A 10277-nucleotide genomic window follows, 5' to 3' on the forward strand; every position below is an offset into this window, starting at 1 on the left:
TGTGTGTTTCTTTTTTTGTTGTCTGCTTTTTTGCCTTCTCCTTCGCCGTTTGCCGTCGACATTTGCCACGGCACCCTTAGCCGGCCAATGAATCGACCAGCAAACCAACCACCGCTACAACAACAAAATGTGACATGCCGCAACAACAGCAGTGGCACAAACAATAACCGTAACAACAACAACAAAAGTAACAACAACATCGGTGGCAACAACAACAACATTTGAAAAAAGGAGATTTGCGGCATGAATGTATGGCAAAAGAGTGGCGTGTTGCACGAGGGTGTGTGTGTGTGTGCCGCGCTGCAAGTGTGTATGCGTGGCAGAGCGTTTCAATTTTGCTTCAAATACTGGTGATGATCAGTGCGGAGAGTCAGTTCACTCAGCGACTTTAACGTGTTAGGAACACATTCCTCGGAGCAAAACAAACCGAAACGAGAAATTTAAATTTAGAAAACTAGCGAACGCGCGCCGAAACACACGACAAACGATTTGTATTCTTTCGGAACGTTTTCGAACATTTCAATAATTTTCCGAATTTTAACAAAACTGATAAGGTGCAAGTGTATAAAAACAACAAAACAAACATCAACTTATAATGCCTTAACGGCAGAGTGTTTAAGAAAGAGCAAAACAAAGCAGAATTAGAAAAAAGTGTTGCAAGTTTCCAAAACAAAAGAATTAACCACAATTTAAACAAAATCAACTGCCGAAAATTTGGATTACATCAAGCCCAACAACAACACAAAACCAACAAAAAGCTGGCACAACACGCGGTTTGTGCCACCAAGCTGCAGTCCTTGCCACAATTTGTTAACACACGAAATCTCAAAATTTGCGCACCCACAATGCACTTACCGGCCGGTCCCACAATGGTCGCTGCGCCCACGCAACTCGCCAACGGCCCCGCACCGCCTAGCGCCATGCCACATGCCCAGAGCGGCGCGCCCACACATGTGCCCAGCTCGGCCAGTTCGACAGGCTCCTCAACACCAGATAATAGCAGCAGTAATAACAACAACAGCTCATCCACCAAATTGCCACCCTCCATGACCGATATGTTCGCCAGTCTGCACGAAATGTTGCAGGAATATCACGGCGAGCTGGCACAGACCGGTTCGCCATCGATCCTCTGCAGCGCCTTGCCGAATCATTGGCGCTCCAATAAGTCGCTGCCGGGCGCTTTCAAAGTGATCGCTTTGGATGATGTGCCCGACGGCACACTGGTCACCATCAAATGCGGCAATGATGAGAACTATTGCGGCGAATTGCGTAATTGTACGGCGATTATGAAGAATCAAGTGGCGAAATTCAATGATCTGCGCTTTGTCGGACGTTCGGGACGTGGCAAATCTTTCACGCTAACCATCACCATTGCCACATATCCGGTGCAGATAGCGAGCTACACGAAGGCGATCAAAGTGACCGTGGACGGACCGCGGGAACCAAGAAGTAAGCAAAGTAAGTTTTTAGTTTGTTATCGCTTTAGTTGGACAACTTTAGTTACTGAACTTTAGTTGACTGTTTTTACTTTGTTTTTGACGCTTAATTGACTTTTATCGACTTGCAGGACCGTTTTGAACCGATTTACTATTTTTTAACTTTTTTTGATTTGCTTTTTGACTTTATTTGGTTTTTAGAAACATTTTTTAGCCTGATTAATTATTTTTTTAGTTATTTTGAATTACATTATATTTTTTTGTTTTGAACCGATTTGCTATTTTTGAGTTGTTTTGATTTGTAGTTTGGTTTTTAGAAACATTTTTAAACTTATTTATTATTTTGAAGCTATTTTGGCCAAAATTTTGTTTTTTGTAAGAACCGTTTTACTATTTTTAAGTTATTTTGATTTGTTTTTTAGAAACATTTTTAGCCTGATTTATTATTTTTAAGTTATTTTGAATTACATTATATTTTTTTGTTTTGAACCGATTTACTATTTTTAAGTTATTTTGATTTGTAGTTTGGTTTTTAGAAACATTTTTAAACTTATTTATTATTTTTAAGTTATTTTGGCCAAAATTTTGTTTTGTGTACGAACCGTTTTGAACCGATTTACTATTTTTGAGTTGTTTTGACTTGTAGTTTGGTTTTTAGAAACATTTTTAAACTTATTTATTATTTTGAAGCTATTTTGGCCAACATTTTGTTTTTTGTAAGAACCGTTTTGAACCGTTTTACTATTTTTAAGTTATTTTGATTTGTTTTTTGACTTTATTTGGTTTTTAGAGACATTTTGGCCTGATTTATTATTTTTTAGTTATTTTGAATTACATTATAATTTTTTTATTAGAACCGTTTTGAACCGATTTTTTATTTTTAAGTTATTTTGATTTGTATTTTGGTTTTTAAAAATATTATTAGCCTGATTTATAATTTTTAAGTTATTTTGACAAAATTTTTTTTTGTAGGAACCGTTTTACTAGTTTTAAGTTATTTTGATTTGTATTTTGTTTTTGACTACTCACTAAGAGCTTACTTACCGTTTTTGTTTTACAAAATTTTTGGACCGATTTACGATATTTTATTTATTATGAATTTTTGTTTTTTTTTCCATTTACTAGGAACCTTTTACGACTGGTTTATTATTAATATTATTTTTATTTAAATTTTGCTTTTTTGCTTTTGTTTTACGCTTTCGTATTATCTGTTCATCTCTACTAACATTTTCTGTATTTTAACCTTACTTATCATTTTCTCTATCGCTTCGCTTGCACGCTTATGCTTATTCGCTTTTTGCTCTTCCGTAGGTTATGGTTATCCACACCCGGGCGCTTTCAATCCTTTCATGCTCAATCCCGCGTGGCTTGATGCCGCCTACATGACATATGGCTATGCGGACTACTTCCGTCACCAGGCCGCGCTACATCATCCCGCCTTGGCGAAGAGTTCACCCACATTGCCCACAAATGGCAGCGCTGGCGCTACAGTCGTACCGCCACCACCACCACCAGCAGTGAACGATTTCCACCCCGCGCAGCTGACACCACCGCCGGTAGGCGCGCCACCAAACGCCGCACTCGGCATGATACCCACACCGCCTGGCTCCTCGTACGGTGTAGGCATGCCACAATTTCCCTTCAATCCAGTCGCCGCAGCCGCCTTCCACCCGTACAACCTCGCCGCCGCCGGCCTGCGTGTGCCCAGTCATAATCTACACAACACCTCGATCGGCAGCTCGCATGGCTCAACGGAACACATCAGCCCCGTGCACATAAGTCCCGCTTCGTCGCGTCCATCATCGTCCTCGCCACCCGTACACGCACACAACACCAGCACTGCGAGCAGCAACCATAAAGCCAACACCTCGCTGGAGCAATCGCTATCCGATGCCGATCCCGATGTCGACTCGGATGATGAGCAAATCGATGTTGTCAAATCCGCTTTCGTGCCCATACTACGTCCACCAATTGTGCCGCGTACGCTACCATCTGCCGTTGAGGAGTTGGAGAAGTCCCAGCAGAAGCCGCAGCAGCAGCAGCCACGCATGCGTTGCGAGCTGAAAGCGCCCTCCGCCATGAAGACGCAATGTCAGACGCGTCAATCGCCCATCATTACGGCCGCTACCAAGCTGAAGGCGGCTGTGAATGCCACAAAAACGGTATGGCGTCCCTACTGAAATCCCACCCACTCCGCCGTCGGAGTTGTACTACAAACACTGTGGAAAGCAGCACGCAGCAGCGGTGGCAACGTTTAGAGTTGGGCGCTCTACCACAGCTCGGCAGCTACCAAGCAGCAGCTGTACGAAAATTGACACACGCGACGCCACTTGTATGTGGCACGCATACGAAAATGCCGACGGCAAATGCGTAGCAAGCGCAAGCCTTGGTTCAAGTTGGGACGCATTCAGCACTTCTGTGGGATCACTTTAACTCCAGCGCTCCAGCTTTACGCACACGCACACACCGATACGCACGCACTTGTGATAAAGTTTTGGGTTATTCCTCATGATTCCCCCGTCTGGAGCCGAGTGGAGTGTGGTAGTTGAAATACTTTGTGATATAGTGTTAAGTTTAACGAATGTGGCAAACGAAAAATAAAGGCGAAAAAATGAACAAAACACGACTGTGTGCCATTGTGGCATGCAACAAGGACGTCAGCGCGCTCGCTGATGTCGCTGCAGTTGCGGCAACGCTTTGGTGGCATGGAAATTAGCATATCTAAGCACCGGTTTACTCAAATGTACCTACTTCCTTCTCTCACACACACACACACACACACAAACGAGCGCGAGACGCTGACACAAACACACACACATGGAAGCAAATTGTCTTTGCGGCAGAAATTTTGGAAAACGCTTGTATTCTCAGCATAAAAGGAAAGGTCCATCGGATTTGGCAGTGGCCGTGATTCAACGGCGCACTAACACACACACACGCGCGTATGCAAATTTGCCAGGCGCGCCCATATAAGCACCGAACTGTGTGTGTGTGGGCGTGCCTGCGCTCGCTTGAATCAATGCAAATACTCGATTTAGTTTGGAGAGATGCAAACATAAATTTGTCAGTGTTCTTGGGCACAGCATTTTCATTTATTTTCGATTCTTTGAAATTGCAACCGATTCGATGTTTGTAAATATTCTCTTAGTCTTAAGTTACAAATGCTGATGGAGATGTTTGTGTTAACTGTATATATGTACATAAGTATGTTTTTTTTTTTTTATTATTCTATGAAAATTATTTTATTTGGAATTTTTAATTTTTAAGTTTTATTACAAATGTTTAGCGTTAAGTTGTTGGCCGTAGAAAAGAAGAAGAAGCAAAAGCGAAAGAAAAAACTCAAACAAAACACAATTAACTGACGAATTTCTTGCGAATAGTAAAAACAAAAAATGAAGAAAAAAGCTCAGAAAATATATTTTTCCAAAATCAAAAAAGTTAACAAAATGTGGTTTTCAATTTTTTCGGGGTAATGTGGGTATTTTCATGAAGATAGTTGCAAAAACGCATGGTAAATTTGAATTTGACAAATTGTGGTGTAATCTTTCCAGGTTATGTTGTTGTTGTGGCGGCAGAACATATTCGCCAAATAATTTTGAGTAGTATTGCCAAGCTGACAGCCTGGTAAAAATGCGTATCGTGTGAACGGGAGTTCATTCGTTGACAAAGCAAAAACTTTTAACATTGAAGGAGCTGCTACGGTATGGCGAAAAAATCGAATGCAAATTTTACATAACTTTACATAATTTTACATTTAACATAATCGCGCATAAAATGTGTTTATTGAAAGTCAAATCTGGAGGTACTTTGCGTAATACTGCCGAATTGGCAGGGTATAACCCGGCTCCGTTCCGGTTACGTAGACTCGAATTTCGTGGAAACAATAGTTATCGTCCAGCTCTCATCTATCTACTTCAGATTCTGTATATATTTTATATATTGATATACTTTTACTCAATTTCAACGCTTACGATCCATTCAGAATATCTATGGAATGCAACATCAATCAAAGAAGCGCTTATATTGGCAAAAACAAAGTTGAAACTGTTCACTTCAAATATCTCCTGCGATATGACGAAACTTTCAACATCGAACTCGTCCGAAATTTACTGGCCATACTTTAATTTTCAAATATACGCACAAAAAAGTAGTTCAAGAAGCACCAAATCTGTAGTTCTGGGTAGCCATGTAATTCATCTCTTTTGAGCATCATACATGCTGAAAATTTTTGTGCAGAACCTATGTTAGATCACAATCTTATTTAGCGCCTCTTTTTGTATTTTGTAAACGATAAAACATTTTTCAAACAATTTGTTGCAAATATAATGAGTCAACATCTATCGAGTACCATCGACTCCCTCAGTTTATTAGAAAATATGGTCCAATGTTGGTTTTAACGCAAGCTCCACCACAATTCAGTCAAGCAATGGCGCTTCTGTGAATTCTAAGCAAAAATAATTCTGGTGGAAATAGAAAGCTTAAGGTATAGGGCTTGTTTGGACTAACGAATGGCTTAATGTTAGCGGTGTGAACTCCACTAGTTGAAATACGAAACAGTTGAGGTTATGTGGTAAGGTCCACGTAGGCATTTAACTGAGAATTAGACTTAAATTTTTTTTGTGAACGTTGTGTATTACACGTTCAACCTCTGGTTACCATAACAATATGGAAGCTCCAGTTTGTATTAATTTCGGTTACGTGGCCTAACGGAATATATTATTGTGGTACCACGCCGAACAGAAGCACTTAGAGTTTGGATCCAAACTTTTAAAGCGGCACGGCCCGTCGGGTGCAAATATTCCCTTATTTTGGCTGAGGGCTGTATAGTTTATACTTCTACTTAATTTACACAACAAATCCATAGTCTTGCGTTTGGGCACATTCTTATATTTGTGCTGAATAGACTTGCTTGCTTTAGTGGCATTCCATATATTTTAAATCTTAAGTTAAAAACGACAATTTTCTTCTTGGCGATTTTGATGCTCGCACAACTGATTTGACTCCTATTAAGTACAAAATAAATAGACGAAAAGAGAGGAAGTATTTTTTAGTTGCTTATAGAACTTTTGAAATATGTTATGAAATTAACAATAGTTTCTGCATAGTGTAACTAGTAAATGTAGAGGCCCTGTTTGGCTTCCCAAGCACCCCTATAATTTCTAAAGATTGAAATACAATATGCACATAATTTCTTTCTTTCCGAAACTCTCCTTTCTGGTTAACAATGACTAAACTCAAGAAAATTTTCATGAAAATTAGATAGTTCGGTAACTTTTGGCTATAATTTAAGGCCTGGAATGCTAAACGCTTTGATTGGAAATACAATCAACATTAGGCCTCATGATAGAGCTTACAAAATGGTGGTGACCTGAGTACACATATCCAACTAGAGGTGGTTATTGAGCTTTAAAGTAGTAAGGCATAAATAGGTTGCCATTTATTTAACATTTTTTATTCAAATAAACAGATAAAATAATTGAAATATTCATTATGGACGTTAAAGTAGGCGTATTCCAGTAAGATTTTTACAAGGTACATTTTTGAGTAGGGTTGCCAATTGTTTTCAATAAATTATTTTCTTAAATTGAATTACAATAATAATAACAAGCATCTGATTAAATAAACTTTAAGGGACTAGACCAGTGTAACGCATGAAAAATTAGACGATTTTCGTGAATATTTCTAAAGAAAGTACTTCGATCGAATGTTTCGAAGTTCTTTGTACTTAATAAGGTATATTTTCAGCTATATTTAAAGATTTTTTTTTGGAAAAGTATTGAAAAATAACGGAGTTATGTGCTGTCTTCGGAGGTGCCAAAACAAAGTTCCTCAACTGCTCACATGATTCCGGCCAAATGAGTAGCTGAAACAAGATAATTCAAAAAGGCTATTAATGCTAAAGGTATTTCCTATACAATGACTTATGAATTCTGAAAAATATCAAAAATTAACAAAATGGCATAGTTCTGAAAAAAGTTTCGTTTTTTAGGTAAAAAATGGTCGTTTCATTAATGACAAATATAATTTCAACCAATCAAAAAGATGGTAGGTCATTGTATAGTAAATATATGCAAGAATATTCAGTTTCAATTTGAAGTCGATCGGTTTCGATCGATTTCTCGTTGAGTTATGAAGTCAGCAATTTTTAAAAATCTCATTTCGAGTAAAACACGTTTAAAGTTTCAACTATCCGATTTATACCTGCCAGCGGTCGCTCTTTAGAACGCTGCCATTCAAAAACTATTCAAGATACGAACTTACCGAGTTCACAGGATATTTTTGAAAAGTGTTGAAGTGTTGCCAGCTATTTTTCAGACCAATGAATTCCTAAAATAAGTAATTATTAAACTATTAGGTATCGCATTATACATGCTTCCTACAAATAAAAAAAAAATAAGTTATGAGAAGTGTTGCCACCTGTTTGATAATTTAAGTATTAATTTTATTTAAATATGTGGTAACACATTATGCCTGTTTATTGAAAATTAAAAAAAAAAATATTTTGAGAAATGTTGCCAGCTGTTTGATAATTCATAAATTCATTAAAATAAATACTGTGCTATTTGGTAACGCATTATGCCTCTTTAATCCAAATATTTGAACAAAAAATATATATTTTGCCACTTGTTCCGTATCTTAGTATACCTTTTTAATGGAAATTTAGGAAAAATTTTCTGAGAAGTGTTGCCACTTGTTTGATAATTCATAAATTCATTAAAATAAATACTGTGTTATTTGGTATCGCATTATGACTGTTTAATAAAAATTAAAAAAAAAAATTTTGAGAAATGTTGCCACCTGTTCGTAATTCGAATTAAAAAATAATACGCAATAAACATATTCAATAACATACATTGGTGTCAAATCAAAGGAAAATTTTTAAGAAAAAATTGTCGGAGAAGTGTTGCCACCTTTTTGATAATTCAAAACAGGAGATAAAATATATTATGTAAAACAATATCGATAGCAAATAAAAGGTTTTTTTAAATAAAAATTAAAAATTAATTAGATATAACAAATTAAAAAAATCGAGCGCACCCTAATGTACACACTTGCATCCTTGAAACACAGAGACATACTGTGAACGTGAAAAAATTCAAGCATTTAATACCAAACTCCTACAATTAGGTTGCAAGCAACTGAAATTTTATACCAAAATGCGGGACGACCCCCTCCACCGAGTCCACACCGAATGTGTAGAAGACATTTTTCACTCGACCACAGAGCATTACTAATATGAATGCACAATAAATGAGCGGTAATGAATATAGATAATCACCAATTATTGAAAAGCCATACAAATGCACACGTTAACGGCACCGAGCCGCAGGCGGGCGGGCAGAGGTCATTAATGTGTTAATTTCATGCGACAACAGCAATTTGACATTTAACCAAAATGTCATGCCACCAGAATGCAATGATTTCGAGCAACCGAAGCTATGTTCGAAAAAAAGGTTAGTTATTAAACTAACAACAACAAAACCAAAAGAATACACGGCGAACTAAATTACACACACATGCACATGAGACGTAATGCAGCGCCGTTGGAGATGCGGGCCACCCACCTGCCGCAGCACGCGGGGGATATATGTACATGTGTATGATAATCTGTATATGCACATAAGTGTGTATGTGTGTGTGTTGCGTTGAAGAATCGCACAAATTTGATGCAATTATTTCACACAAAACGGCATAACGACCTCAATTAGCAATCGCTATGGCCAATATGGCGTACGGTAATGGCCATCAGCCATCAACCGGCAACTGGCCACCGGCCACCGGCCACCCGCCAACGCACAACAACCAGCCGAACGGCGCGCATTAGCCGTTTAGCAAATAGTCAATAGTCGTCGATGTGCCACCAAACATCAACGGGTGCTTGCATGTGTGTGTGTGTGTGAGTGTGAGGGTGTTTGTGTGCGGGTAATTTATACTAACTAAATCGTTGGTATCGGAAAAATGGCATGGTTAGTTAGCAATTTAAGGCGTAACGCAATAAAAACCACAGCGTTGGCCACCCTGTTGAGGCGCGGCAGAGTGTGAGAGCCTGCAAAAGCCACACACAACTACATACATATACACAAAACAAGCATACACATTGATATATATCACTGTATACATACATATGTACATATATTCATATATACAGTGCTATATAGACATCATATAAACCAACATTTGGTCAGCACTGCGGTTTCGGAGGCATTGTGACAGCGTTGAAGAATTAAAAAAATGTGTCTCTCTTTTTGTTGGTGAAGGTACATCAATGTGTACAACACTCACACCGCAACCTTGAAATGGATGATATCATCAAGTCACTACTCGTCTGTACGGAGCTATGCCCCGCTGTCATAGATGTCCTTGACTATCGACCACTAAATTGCGGTTTTGTTGCGGTCTGAGAAAACTTGCTTTCATTTAGATTTGGTGTTTGCTGGTTGTGATTTGTGGCAACTCTGTTTTTAAGTGAAAAAAAATAAATAAAATGTAGTTCAGTAAAGTAAGGTTCTAATGATTTATACTCTAATAAAGAATAATTGAACTTGTGGAACACTTAGAAAAGTATATATTTTTCTCTTTTAAATTTAGTATTTGTCTAGTAAAAGAGTTATATAGATTATCAACAACTTTTTCTCATGCAAAAAAATTACAGTAATGAGAAAAATTATACATATATCTCAAAAAAAAAATTAATAAATTGCAAAGTGAAGTTTGGAATTATTTTCAAAAATTATCGCAGAGAAACTACAAAACACTTACATCTTCTTCTATAAACCAAAATGATTTACGGAGTTGCAACGGTTAACAGATAATAAGTACAATTCATTTTCTTATGGTCAC

At 37.9% G+C, this 10277-nt stretch overlaps 1 protein-coding gene across 2 annotated transcripts; it reads left to right on the forward strand.

The window, feature by feature from the left end:
- Positions 1-389: 389 nt before the first annotated feature.
- LOC126758828 (segmentation protein Runt) lies at positions 390-4850 on the forward strand. 2 transcript variants are annotated; one of them, XM_050473217.1, is made up of 2 exons: positions 390-1458; positions 2748-4850. In XM_050473217.1, the coding sequence occupies exons 1-2, from the start codon at positions 846-848 to the stop codon at positions 3614-3616; spliced, it is 1482 nt and encodes a 493-aa protein (XP_050329174.1). In that variant the 5' UTR covers positions 390-845; the 3' UTR covers positions 3617-4850. The 2 variants fall into 2 exon arrangements, with proteins under 2 accessions (XP_050329174.1, XP_050329175.1); XM_050473218.1 differs by having other exon boundaries at positions 390-1449.
- Positions 4851-10277: the final 5427 nt, after the last annotated feature.

Source organism: Bactrocera neohumeralis, chromosome 5 (genome assembly GCF_024586455.1).
Source record: "Bactrocera neohumeralis isolate Rockhampton chromosome 5, APGP_CSIRO_Bneo_wtdbg2-racon-allhic-juicebox.fasta_v2, whole genome shotgun sequence".
Lineage (NCBI taxonomy): Eukaryota > Metazoa > Arthropoda > Insecta > Diptera > Tephritidae > Bactrocera > Bactrocera neohumeralis.

Bases quoted from the DNA above. Each gene is read 5' to 3' on its own strand.
- LOC126758828 (XM_050473217.1), top strand. From the start codon at position 846: ATGCACTTACCGGCCGGTCCCACAATGGTCGCTGCGCCCACGCAACTC. The intron at 1,459-2,747 runs GTAAGTTTTTAG...GCTCTTCCGTAG, and splicing joins GGAACCAAGAAGTAAGCAAA to GTTATGGTTATCCACACCCG.